Here is a 14125-nt window from a genome sequence, read left to right on the forward strand (position 1 = left end):
AATTAGTTAGCCATGACATAGGATACACATGCCACAATGTGCAAACAAAGACCATCAGAAAGGTATGAGTCATATTTAATGCATCCTATGATGTATTACTAATGTAAGCAGACTTGCAGATAAAAGCTTGATAATTTGATGTTCATTGATATGTTGCTCTTAAGCAATCAGCAGACTCCTACAGACCAAAGATGCTTTCACAACCTTGAATGGGTATTCCCCACCTAACCAAACTACATATAATTAGTGTCAATTTAGCACCAAAGCTTTTGCAGGCCTTAATTAGTATATAATTTGATATTGTCTATCAAGTACCATTGCTGCTATCAAGATGGCAGTGGAAGGGAGAAATTATTATATGACAGGGAATAAAAGAGCAGGTTCTCCTAAAAAGGAAAATAGGCAATTTGTGGCTTAAACATTTCTCAATCTAATTACAAAAAGAATCTTGGTGAACAACATAGAAAAATGTTTCATGCTGTCTGATTGTTGCTCCATCTAGCTCAGAATCAGCAGTGGGCAATGTGTGGCACTTCAAATGATACTTAAAACAGTTTTCAGCAACTCTCTCCATTGTCCATGGTAAGTTAGGAATTGTGGTTTACCAATACTTGAATGACCACCAGTTCCCCACTACTCAGCTACCCTGAAGTCCTTTTCCAAGACTTCTGACAGAAATTCTCCTACCCAGCTGGAGATACCAGAGTTTCAACATGAAGACTTATGCCTACAAAACATGTGCATCCTCATCTCCTTACAAATGGGGAAAATATAAAACTTCTACAAATCTACAGTCACAGACAGTCCTCCCAACTCTGAATTTGACTCAGAAAATGATTGCTTAACAAGCTTCACAAGAACACATAAGGGCTGTTCCTCGGGGCTGAGTTAAAGTGATATCCATCAGTCCTTCAACTGGCAAAAAACAAAAAACAAAAAGTTAAAAAATTAATTTGTTGCCTCCACTGCCAATCCTTACCCTGCCACAGGAATAATAATAGCACATGGTACTGTCCATACTTGTAGTTTACAGGGCAAATATAGAGATTGGTACCTTTTAGCTATAACAGGTATGGATTGGGGATGAGATGAAGGCAACATCATGAGGACATGGCAGAAAAAAAAAGGTTGCCAAGGCATGTTTGTGGCATGGTCAGGTTCTTACACTGGAAAAAAACACAAGCTAAAGTAAACCTTTGATTTAATGGGCCTTGGTTTATCTGACTTCAAATTTGATGGACAAATCTGCTGGATCCAGAGTGTAGAGTCAAGCAGCAAACTAGGCACTGGATGGCACAATTGCCTGATGTCCAGTCCATTGCTCACCTCTACCACCAACTCCTCTGGATCCTGGATTGGCTGATTCCATACAGCTAGGGAATTTTTCTGGTACTGGTACTCCCAGGCTCTGATCCTTAGTTTCCATGTGGCCTCTTAGCTGTGGCTCTTCTTGAGTCAATGGCTTTGCCTAGCATGCAGTTGCTGAATTTACCATCAATCTCACCATTGGTACTTGAACTGCCTCTTGCTCCTCAGCAGCAGTTCAAATTCCTTTTCTTCTCATATATGAGTATGTTTCTGGGCTTGAAAAATCCCATTTGCCTTTTAATGGACACTGAACTTTAATGCATAACCCTTTCCCTCTTTAGTTTATTAAACTAAGGGTTACTGTAATTACAAAGCAATGTATTCCAGATCCTGCTAAATACTCCCATCATTGACTGACTGAAGTTGTAGTGAATATCACACAGATAGAAATTGGCCCAGGCAAACATTCCATCTTACTTACCTTGATGCAGACTCTTGTTTTTCCTTTCAAGTCCCTGCTCTATATATATCAGTACAAATTAACAAATTTTGCCTTGTTATTAAGATGAAACAGAGACACTTGGCCAAAGTGCTTCTTACTTTTCTTTCCATAAGGTTTTCGCTTCTTCTTTGAAACCTCCTTGGCTAATGCAGGTGACTCAGGTTCTATTATCAAGAAAAGAAGAAGTCTAGAATGGTATGTTGTACAGGACGTAAGAGACAATAAGGAGCAACTAAGTATGAAGGCTACCAGATATTTCCAGGATTAGTTCCCAACTTTAGGCTTGGAACTTCTTGTGTGAGAATGTCAGAGTCTGTGGGAGAAGAATAGGGACAGGCCGCTCTATTATTATGTGTCACTGCCCAGTGTTGCTTCCTTTGCATATTTTCATTCTGAGACTTGATATATTAAATTTGTTTTGTGTTTATAGAAAGTAGCAAACAGTCTAAGGAAAGTGACACAAAGGTTAGCAGTTTCCATTAAATTACCATTTGAGCATCAGAATGCAGAAGCTCATGTCACTCTCAACCCCTCTCACTGTCCAACCTTAGGAGAGTACTTTACTAGAAACATTGTTTAAATTTAAACATTATGCACAGGATGCCACTTTCTGGAATGCTGTGAATGCCAACTTCTTTATCAGATATGTAGCTGCATCTAGCTTATTTTAGACTGAAAAGTTAATACTTCATGAAAATTAATGTCCAGGTAAACAGCTTGCAAGGAATCAAAGAGAAATCTAAGATTCAGCAGGACTGACCCTTGCTGATTTTACAGGAGAACACCACTTTGAACTGTGACCAGAAAGCCCAAGAACCATGGGGTCTACTACCCCACCTGTAGAACATGACACCATTCTATTTGAATGCAAGTTACAACTAAAGGCAAGCCAAAGTAAAAAAAAAAAAAAAAAAGTTTTTAATAATGTTCACATGCTTCAAGCATACCTTCTCAGCTCTCTCCTTGCATTTGGACGAAGCAAGATAGAGAGTAAGGAAGATGAAATATGCAAGTACTGTCACCAGGGCGATGTGTGTGTATGTAAAGCATATTTTAAGTCCACAACAGACAGATAATATTCGGTAGCGGCTCAAACAGATACCTCCCTAATTCACTGGAGTGTAAGAAGGCGGATGAGGTACAGCATAATCAGAATTGCAAGAATCTGTTATTATAGTCAATCTCAGTAAAAGTAGTTTTTAGCCTCTTATGGAGTTGATTTCTTGGTCTGGTCTATTTAGTGGAGCTGACACAAGATGACTGGAGGTGAAGCAGGCTCCTTCCCTTCCTCAGGATGTTGGACAGCCTCCTAGCCCTACCCAATGCAGCTATACTGGGGAGAGAGCACACTGCCATGTTGATTATGTTTGGAAAATGGCACTGGAGAGGATAACTCAAAGAACTGGAATGCTTGGGCACATTAGGGATGATGTGGCTATGGTATAGATTGTGGTGTGGCAGAGTTTATGGATTAAAACTGCATATGCTAGGGGCCCACTCAACTCCAAAGGGAGCTCCTATTAAAATGACTGCCAGCATCAGCTCCTCTTAAACTACCTTTTGGCCCTTGCTACGGTTCAAAGCTTTTACTGCAGAGTAAAAACACGGTTTGAGTTGGGCTAAAGCTTCTCTCTCTCATCCAGTAATGCAGCTGTTTATTTTTCTCACCTGGAACCACTGGTGGCTGCAGCTGGTAGCCTATCAATTCACACCAACCCACAGGATAGATATCTGGGGATTCACAGTCTACCCATTGGTCATATTCGCTGTCCCAGCCATCAAAGTGAATTCGGAGGAGCCGATTGACTACCCTTTTTACTGTTGCTACACAGATAAGTCTTGGCTCCATCAGGTCTACTGCTTCTATTTTAGCACCCACTTTGAAGCCATGGCTTGGACAATCCTGGAAAGATAAATACAAAGTCGTAATACAGATCCAAGAAAACATATACGTTTTTTAAATCTGGCAACTGAAATCCTTACAAAAAAAAGTTTGTATATTAAATTTTATTGTGGAAATGTATCAACAGGTGAGGAAAGGATAAATGTTCTAAGCATGATATATACAATGAATCAAAGAAAGAAAGAATTAAGATGCAAATATAAATATGCAATATTTCCAGAGCCCAAGTTAGAAACAGGAAACATTTCCATCAAGACCCTCTGTGAGATAAGAGGTTGTGTCTATCTAGGATCTTTTACATGCTCGTTCTAAGTAGAACATGGATTACATTTTGTATTTAATCGGCTACTTTTGATTTCCCACTTTTTTCAGAAGGACTGGTGCAGTGAGTAAAAATGGAAACCAGCATAAAGACAAGGGAAGAGTGGGATGGAATGATGGGATGTTACACAAATGCTTCCATTAAACATCATCTGTCATTTATGAGCACAGGGACTGATTTGGGGTGATACTGATGTTTTTGTCATCTTGTCCATGAATACAGTACTCACCACATTGAAAAGACGTGCTGGTGCAGATTTTGACTTAGTCTTATCTAGATAGCTTGCCCAGCTGAAGATCTTGACATCATATCCTAAAACATGAAATTGGGAGTTTTCTGGCATGAGAAAGAGGAGGGAAAAACTAACACCACCAAAAGGAGAATAAGATGAAGAATATCAGAAGATATAGTGGCAACCTGTCAGATCAATGCTTCATCCTCATAGGTATGACTGACCAAAAAAAGAACATATACAGAAAGTCCCTGGGTTAAGAATGCCCAGTTTAAGGATGACCCATAGTTAAGAATGGAGTCTATTATAGCAAAATTCGAGTTAAATACACAGTGATTTGAGTTAAATACACAATGGTTCGAGTTAATTACACAATACTACTAATACAGTATTACACAATAATACTGTTCCAGCTTACATACATATTCGAGTTAAGGACAGATCTTGGGAATGGAACTCATTCTTAAAGTGGGGACTACCTGTAATCTATAGGAGTACAAAGCAAAATAGTATTGATGATTTTTTGGATACAGATTAGCAATAATTCTGAAAATAAAATAATTATTCAAAGGAGCAAAGAGAAATGTTAGTATGAATATAAACTTTCGCATAAGCATCTCCAGAAAGTAGTGCTGTAAAGTAGTGGTGTAAAGAAAAAAAAAGAGAGAGATTCTTCTTCAGAGCAACCAGAGGACAGCAAGAGGAATCAAATCTACCAAACTAGTCCTTTCAAAAGAAAAGGATAGGAGCAGCACATCAAATTCTGTATTTGATGCAAAAAGGGGGGAAAAAACCGAACAGAAAGTCTGAAGCGGCCTTCTCCCATCTTCTGCTACTCAAACATGTTGGGAGTCTAACTCTGCCAAGTGGAAAGCCCCAGGTTAGGAAAGGCTGGCCCAATGTGACCAAAGTTTTCTTCCCACACTGTCTTGCAAAACGGAGCTGCAATCTGTGCCAATTTTACCACAAAAGCAAACTAAGAAAAAGCAAATTGGGGACCTCACCTTTTGGTGGAGTCAGCTCTATATTGTTGTTCTTACAGAAACCAGCAGGGAAAATGGAATGTAGGGACCCATGGTAGCAGAACCAGTCAGAATCACTCTCAGAAGCTGTGCCATCAATGCCAAGCATAAGATAACCATCTAAAAGGACCTAAAGACATTAGATAAGACATATTTTATTGTAGCAATTCCCAGCCTCATCAGAGACAAGTGAGGAAATCTGAAGCAGACATATAATTGGAAATGCCAAAGCCAGGTAGTTTACCATGTTATCCATCTACCCCATTTATTTTATGGAAATCTATTCTTTGCTTTTCTTCCATGGAGAAAACCAAAGAAGTTAATAAAGCCTAAGTATTTACTTTAAAACCTACTCTAAAAATACTGATTCCCCACTCAATAAAAAGAAAAACTGGGCTCCTAAATGCCTATCAAAAGAAAAATGTGTCTAAAAATGTAAATGCAAGAACAAGACAAGCATCCCTTGGGGGTGAGTTGAACAATCTCAGCACCCTTCTTTATATCCTAAAAAGTCTTATATCTCAGTTTTGTTTGGTTTACTGACTGCAGTAACATTTTACTTACACATGTCAAGGGGCAGAGTCTGGTGCACCCTAAGGTTTAAGTAACCAGAACTATTCTCCATTCCTTCCATAGCAGTTATACATTGAAAGTCTAATAATGCTTCCAGAAAGAAGGCTCTGAGAGCTACCAGTCAAAAGCCGCAGTGGAGCTAATCCATCTTTTATTCATTAAAGCATACTTTTTTCTAGAAAGGAAAAAAGCAGAAAAACCTATATGGCAACATAGGAGGGTTACAGTGGAACATGAGTGTACCTTCCTCTCCCAGTTCTAATATATGGTTCGCTCCCATTTGAATAAGGCAAAGTGATTATCTAATAAAAGTTTCCCAATTCCATGTGATCAGTGATTATATAATAAAAGCTTCCCAATTCCATCAGAGCCAAGGATGGCAAGAAGAAGGTTGGTACTGCTGTAGTCACTTTTGCTTCTTCACAATACCTTACAGACGGTAGCCACACAAATGTTGCCAGGATTCAAAGGGTCAATGGCTTCCAATTTCATGCCTTCCTCAAACCAGCCACCTGCAGGATAGACAGCACGTACCTACAACAGATGATAGGAGAAAGTAACAAATGGGAATCAAAGATCTGAATACTTACAGGGAGGTGCTGGGATTAGTGGATTGATCACTAACTCCAATTCAATGGGGCTTTAACTGCCTTAAGTTTTAATTGCTTTTCAGATAAAGTTTATTGATTGGCTTTGATCAAGCTGTTCCCTTATCATTCTGAGTCTTGTTAGATATTAAATGAGAATTAAAGTGATCAAGATCACAATTTAGTGTAGGGCTTCTGGGTGAGGACTTATGGCAGGTTAAACGTCCCTGTGAGTGTCTCCACAAGCGGGGATAGCATCATGGCGAAATTGGCAGATTCTGGCTGACAAAATTCTCTCTGGAAAGGAGAGATCGGGGGATTGCCCGTTTATGCTCTGGATAGCTACTCCTCATGAGGAGACCACAGGAATTGAGTTTCTTGTGGTCAATCGTAAGTTGAGCAGCTTGGGAGCCGAGGGAATATCAACGTGCCCAAAAGCGCTGTGTAGCCTTTATGGACATATGATCTGCAAAAAACTAACTTTCTTAAACACTTTTGGATACAATTAATTTACAACTTAAGAGAGAGATTCTGAATGGCAGGAAAGAACAAAGACACTTTGGTGAGTTGCCTTCTTTTTTGGAATTAAGAAGAAAAAAGATACTATCTTAAAAGATTTTAATTTAAAAGGCAAAAGCTTAACAAGATTGTGATTCAAGAAAGTTTTAAATGGATAAAGGAGACAGTAATTTTAGACAATAGAATAATTTTTTTTTCTGATGAAAGTGCCTTTAAAAACAGTATAATTAATCAGATAAATAGACTCGACCTTTGTGGGAATGCTGATTGTTTATTATTAAGGAAAGTAGATAATTTTGTAAAGTGGATTTTACAAAATAAGATAAGGGTAATATTTTTTTCTGACAAACTTAAAACAGAAGAAGATTCCATATAGATGGGATAAGTTGGAAGGGGTAATTTTTACTTTTAATCAGCAGAGATTTAGAAAGCAACTCTCTGCAACCCTGTGCAGAAAGCAAGAAATTTTTTGGGAAAATTTAAAGAAGAATTGGAGGACATGCAAATGGAAGTGACAATGACAGATGTGACTAAACAAATGCCACAACAGATACAACAAGACACTGAAGACAATACTGCATTGGTCGGTACAGGTATTGACTTTTCTAAAATCTTGGTGTAACTATGGATTATAATTACTTAATGTGGAATATAAATGGAGCAAATGCTCTTCAAAAGAGAAAAAAATCATTATTTAAAATGTTAAAACAAGATATAATTTGCTTACAAGAAACACATATTAGGAAAAAAGATATAAAATGTTTGAGTTACAAAAATTTGGGTGAAGAATTTATTTCAGCAGGAATGAAAAAAAAAGAAATGGAGTTTTTCTGTATATAAATCTTCAACTATATCCCAAACTTATATTGACTGATGCTCATGGCAGATATTTTGGGGTGGAAGTTAATCTGCAGGGCGCTAAGACTTTGATATTGGGAATGGATGCTCTCCATTGGAAATTGGAGAGTGGTTTGATTAGAATTGTATGTAAAACTGCTGAGAGGGATATCAGAAGCCATTTCTTTATATATATATAATTGTTTTTCACGTTTTCTGTCTTTTTATTTTCTTTCTATTTTTTCTGTTTTTTCTTTTTTCACTCTTACTTTGCTATATTTTTCTTTCCTTCTTCTTTCTTTGAATATACCTCTTATTACTATGTAAAATCTATTAATAAAAATTATTTTTTTAAAAAAGATCACAATACAGTGCAAGAGCCAACAGGATGAATCATTTCATCTGCAAATGTATCTGAAAAGGTATATTTGGTTCTCAATTTCTATCACTTTCCATATTTCTGTCTTGTTCTGAAGCTGGAACATAAAAGAAAGTGGCTGTTACTGAGGTTAACTACATTTTCTCCTGACATCCCAAACCATGTTGGGTTATTTTGGCTGTGGAAGCAGAAGAGATTAAGAAGAGGTGGCAAGAATACACAGAAGAACTATACAAGAAAGATCTTAATGTCCCTGATGTCCACCCTGGTGTGATCACTGACCTTGAGCCAGACATCCTAGAGAGTGAAGTCAAGTGGGCCTTAGGAAGCATTGCTAACAACAAAGCTAGTGGAGATGACAGTATTCCAGCTGAGTTATTTAAAATACTAAAAGATGATGGTGTTAAAGTGCTGCACTCAATATGCCAGCAAGTTTGGAAAACGCAACAGTGGCCACGGGATTGGAAAAGGTCAGTTTATGTTCCAATTCCAAAAAAGGGCAACGCCAAAGAATGCTCAAACTATCGCACAATTGCACTCATTTCACATGCTAGCAAGGTTATGCTCAAAATCCTACAAGCTAGGCTTCAGCAATACATGAACCGAGAGCTACCGGATGTACAAGCTGGGTTTCGAAGAGGCAGAGGAACTAGAGATCAAATCGCCAACATTCGCTGGATCATGGAGAAAGCACGAGAGTTCCAGAAAAATATCTACTTCTGCTTCATTGACTATGCAAAAGCCTTTGATTGTGTGGATCACAACAAACTGTGGGAAGTTCTTAAAGAGATGGGAGTACCAGACCACCTTACCTGTCTCCTGAGAAATCTGTATGCGGGCCAAGAAGCAACAGTTAGAACCGGTCATGGAACAACCGATTGGTTCAAAATAGGGAAAGGTGTACGACAAGGCTGTATACTGTCACCCTGCTTATTTAACCTATATGCAGAGTACATCATGAGAAATGCCAGGCTGGAAGAATCACAAGCCGGAATTAAGATTGCAGGGAGAATCATCAACAACTTCAGATATGCAGACGATACCACCCTCATGGCAGAAAGTGAAGAAGAACTAAAGAGCCTCTTGATGAGGGTGAAAGAGGAGAGTGCAAAAGCTGGCTTGAAACTCAACATTAAAAAAACTAAGATCATGGCATCTGGACCCATCAATTCCTGGCAAATAGAAGGGGTAGAAATGGAAGCAGTAACAGACTTCATTTATTTGGGCTCCAAGATCACCGCAGACGGAGACTGCAGCCATGAAATTAAAAGACGCTTGCTCCTTGGGAGGAAAGCTATGGCAAGCCTAGATAGCATATTAAAAAGCAGAGACGTCACCTTGCCGACAAAGATCCGCATAGTCAAAGCTATGGTTTTTCCAGTAGTAATGTATGGCTGTGAGAGCTGGACCATAAAGAAGGCTGAGCGCCGAAGAATTGATGCCTTGAACTGTGGTGCTGGAGAAGACTCTTAAGAGTCCCCTGGACTGCTAGGAGGTCAAACCAGTCAATCTTAAAGGAAATCAACCCTGACTGCTCATTGGAAGGATTGATAATGAAGCTCAAGCTCAGATACTTTGGTCACCTAATGCGAAGAGAGGACTCTTTGGAAAAGACCCTGATGCTGGGAAAGATTGAAGGCAAAAGGAGAAGAGGACAGCAGAGGATGAGATGGTTAGATAGCATCACTGAAGCAATGAGCATGAAACTGAGCAAACTCAGGGAGGCAGTGAAGGACAGGAAGGCCTGGCGCAATATGGTTCATGGGGTCACGAAGAGTCGGACACGACTTAACGACTAAACAACAACAATGAGAATTTCAGCAATATGTCAAGTCGGTATTGTTCGTACTCTGAATAGTATGCCAGGAGCTTCGCTTGAAAAGTGGGATAGAGTCACATAAATTTATTTTAAAAATGAGTGGGGATGAAAATTAAATATCAGTGAATTATTATTTGTTACAATTAATGTAAATATTTAACACACAATATAATCTCATCTCCTTATATCTCAGTTAATTCCCAGATTTAAAACAAATTACATATGAACAGAACAGCTATTTTGTCCTCTCTCTCTCCACTCAGAGAGGGGGGAACTGGCAAGGGAAGGCAGAAAGAAACATGAGGATTTGATGGCATGAGGATTTGATGCTGACGGGAAACAGAATCAGCTGCATGGAGGGGTGTAGAGGGTTGTATCTAACCTGGCAAGCCACACTCAGGTGTGGGAGAGGCAGGGGAAAGCTGGCTTAGTCTTATAATAAGAGATTGATTTTTTTTTAATCACTAAAAGTCATTTGGAAAAAGCTTATCCTGTTTAATTCTTCCTTTTAGCTCACAGAGATTATTCGTTTCTTCACCCTAATTCACAATCAAATTCTTACACTGTGCTTCTTGGATGTTACCAAATCCATCTCCCTGTACTACACAAGAAAGATTTCAATAGTTCCATAGGAAACATCCAAACTACATATATCTATGCACTTTTTACTCCTTTTAACAACTCTGTCCTATGGGACAGCACTGGGAATCAGACTCATTCCTACCTTCTTGAAGAGATATGGAACAGCATCGCAGTAGATCTTCCGGAAGGTAGGATGGTTTGCCATATCACTATTCTTTTCTTCCAGCAGGAAAGACATAAAAGGATAGCAGTGAGAATGGGTGGTGGTGGGGTGGTGGTGTGATGGTGGGGATTTCTAGCTACCGTATTCATCATCTTTAAAAGGGAAAAATAATAGTATGGGATGTTAGCAATCTCAATGTTTTCTAATTGCCAAAAAGATGCAAGAAATGCATACATATCTTAGTTATGCATAGTATAAATTTCATACATTTACAATAAGAAATGCATGTATAAAAAAGAGTTTCAAGGAAAGACACCAAATTAGGCTGAGGACTTAAAATATTCTAGTGCAATTGTTCCCTATTGCTGATCTGTTAGGGTACTTTGGTGGTTCATCTGTCTATCTATCTGAAAAGGTTGGGAACTCTTGTTTTAGGACAATATCCAGTGAGCCAAAGTGGGTAAAAACTGCATGATGTGCTCACAAGTACTAAGAAGGGGCTGCTATTGCTATCTTATTTGTAAATATGAACAGCAGAGTGCTTCTTGTCACCGAACACAATCCCTAAAAATCCTGGATAAGTGATTGTTGCTTGTATCCAATATGAAACCTCACCTGTTTTCTTTATGCTATGGCCAACCCTTCTGGACCAGCCTACAGGATGGATTAGAGGACTCCACATGTGGCACCAGAAGTCATCATCGCTGTCTCCATCCTCATAGAGAAGCCTCAGCCGGCCACCAATTACAGTATCCACAACAGCCATGCGTGTCTGAGATATGCAGGCCTTGTTCACTACTTCTACCCTCATGCCTTGGCGGAAAGGATATTTCATGCCCTCAGTCATCTGAGTAAACCAGAAAGTGGACATGGAGGTGGATGATCAACTTTTTTTTTTAGGAAAATAAAACATTCAACCACAACTCCAGAGCCAAAATTGGGGTTTTAAAAATTAATTTTCATTAAAGAAGTTAAAGGCCCACAACTCTGCAAAATGGAAAAGCTGGCACATTACTATATCCCCAAACCAAGATCTAACCTAGACAATACAATATATACATATATACATACTGTATAAAATAATAATAAATAATTCCCCTCTCACCCCTATGGGTGGTACGTGTCTTCCTCAATCTCAGGTCCTCTACCAGAAGCCTGGAAGTTTGAGGGTTCTGCGCAGTATCTTAGCAGTTCCTAGCACTGCACTCCTCTGCACAGAGAGCTCTGATGTTGTTCCCGGGATCTGTTGGAGCCACTCTCCCAGCTTAGGAGTCACAGCCCCAAGTGCTCCTACCACCACTGGGACCACTTTGGCCTCTCTCTCTCTCTCTCTGTATATATATATATATATATATAGAGAGAGAGAGAGAGAGAGGGTGAGAGAGAGAGAGAGAGAAGCTATCCCTCCATCTTCTATTTCTTCAGAGTAAGCACCCAGGGAAGTGATCTGGAACAGAATCATTGGGTGAGAAAAGTAGGAAACTTAAATCCTTCCCTCAGCCTTATTGATTAGCCATTCTTTTTCAGTTGCAATTATTAAAAAAAAACATAGCAGAAGGAAAGAAAATGTTATTAAATAATGGGAGTGAAAGAGGAATTAAAGTTCTCCCTTCCTGCCTACAACAATCCTAGTCAGGATCAGGCCACAGTGTAGTCTGAAAAAGTAAACACAGATGGATAGCAGTGATATGCATACTTTATGGCTTGTGTTCTTTAGCAATGAACTGCAAATCAGGAAGTACTGGAACAACGATCATGAGCTCCCTAAGTGGTCTAATGCCAGCTATTTTCTCACTCTGCCCTGAATTGAGATGACTTACTCTGCAAGCTTTTTCAAAGCCTCCATGGGCAGAGCCAGGATTTACTCTTTCCCCCCCCAGCTTTAAGATCAATTCTGCCTGATTTTACTCTAGGATTTCTCAACCAGTGATAGAGCTGTGAAAGTATAGCTATCTTAATCCATAAGTGAAATTAAGTTAAATTTTGTTTTCATCCTATCTTTTCATAATTAATAATTCATCCTCATATATCTTCGTTTAGTATCATAAGAGAACACAAACTCATAACTTAATGGCATGGCCATACTATACTGAAATGAAACTTTTTGAGCAGAAAGTCCTTAAAAAGATCAATGTATCTTATTTTCAGTTCAGAAGCTTAAACCTACAAAATCTCTTCCTTAAATTCAGCATTTCATTATTTCATACTGATTACTAAGAAATGCCTTTTTTTGTAAAGGATATTTTCACAAGCATACCAGCAGGGGGAAACTTCCTGTTCCTGTAGCAAATACAGCAGGTTTTCTACCTTTGAATTGAAGAATGGAGTTTATTTGTTTGTTTGTTTGGTTATTTAGTTATACTTACAGTGACCATATGTCCTTTTTATTATAAAGGACAGTCCTTTATTTCAGAAAGCTGGACTTAGATTTATTTTTCAGAAACTCACTTTTGCCCATTTTGATTGTTTAACTTTTACCGTACAAATGGTACCACTCAATGCATAGTCTTTCACATTCATGTGAAAAATATGGAAACTGAATTGTCTTTTTAACATAAACTTATATATACTGTTTGATTGTAGATATTTTTATTAGAATATGTGTTCTTGTAAAGTTTTTTTTTTGGTTTTGCTCTTGAATTTTCCTTTGTAAAGCAAAGTTATAAACATAAACAATTTTTTTATCCTTATGAACTGCTTTCAGATTTGCCCCTTTTTCAGGTTTGTCTTTTATTTTTTCCAAGAAAATATGGCCACTGTAGTTATGCTACATTAGAATTATTCGAAGCTAGAGTGCATGAACTTCAGAGATTAAAGATGGCATGTTTTAACTAGTAGATGCACAAAGTATCCATAAAATTTTACACTATGGTATGCTATTCTTAAACAGTCTTGAAATACATACTGCAATAGACTGACCTTCTTTCACCACTATGTTAATTATAAATCCTCTCTCCAAATAATCTATGGAGCATTAACTCTGGGAACTAACTGACTTGCCACTTATAATGATTTGAATGAGCTACTGGAAAGCTAGATTAGTCTGAACAATCTGCCTATAGAGTTCCCATCCTCACCTTTAAATGGAAATCAACTGGGATAGTCCTGGCCCCCACCAATTTTTTCATAAGGTACCCTCTCCAGTTTGTAAACTTTGAGTGGATAGCTGTATAGAAAGATTTAAGAAAGTCAATGTAGTATACCTTTTGTATCTGCAGAAGTACACAAGCAAGAATTGAATATGACTTCCCTCTACTTAGATTCCTTTAGGTTTATATTTCCCTTGCTGAACCATCTCTTGTTCTGGAATCAGTACAGAGATCCTCGAACACAGGGTCTAAACAATGGTTAAGCTCAACATATTGCTGCAGTGAACA

At 38.4% G+C, this 14125-nt stretch overlaps 1 protein-coding gene across 6 annotated transcripts in view; it reads right to left on the reverse strand.

Annotated features, from left to right (window-relative positions):
* Positions 1 to 14125, reverse strand: part of L3MBTL2 (L3MBTL histone methyl-lysine binding protein 2) — a 39860-nt gene that overhangs the window by 6778 nt on the left and 18957 nt on the right. For 3 of the 6 annotated variants that reach the window (XM_088141006.1, XM_088141007.1, XM_088141008.1), the window contains exons 8-15: positions 13826 to 13914; positions 11364 to 11595; positions 10728 to 10804; positions 6292 to 6396; positions 5272 to 5419; positions 4265 to 4371; positions 3479 to 3713; positions 1909 to 1974 (exon numbers count right to left, since the gene is read on the reverse strand). In XM_088141006.1, the coding sequence (XP_087997132.1) occupies positions 1909 to 1974; positions 3479 to 3713; positions 4265 to 4371; positions 5272 to 5419; positions 6292 to 6396; positions 10728 to 10804; positions 11364 to 11595; positions 13826 to 13914 (1059 nt within the window). Of the gene's footprint in view, positions 1 to 1789; positions 1975 to 3478; positions 3714 to 4264; positions 4372 to 5271; positions 5420 to 6291; positions 6397 to 10727; positions 10805 to 11363; positions 11596 to 13825; positions 13915 to 14125 lie in introns of all 6 variants that reach the window. The other 3 variants (XM_025165077.2, XM_007425678.4, XM_088141009.1) reach the window with 2 other exon arrangements.

This window comes from Python bivittatus, unplaced genomic scaffold (genome assembly GCF_059951505.1).
Source record: "Python bivittatus isolate LINGU-HERP-01145 unplaced genomic scaffold, Pbiv_v1 ctg000330_np1212, whole genome shotgun sequence".
In the NCBI taxonomy this organism is placed as follows: Eukaryota; Metazoa; Chordata; class Lepidosauria; order Squamata; family Pythonidae; genus Python; species Python bivittatus.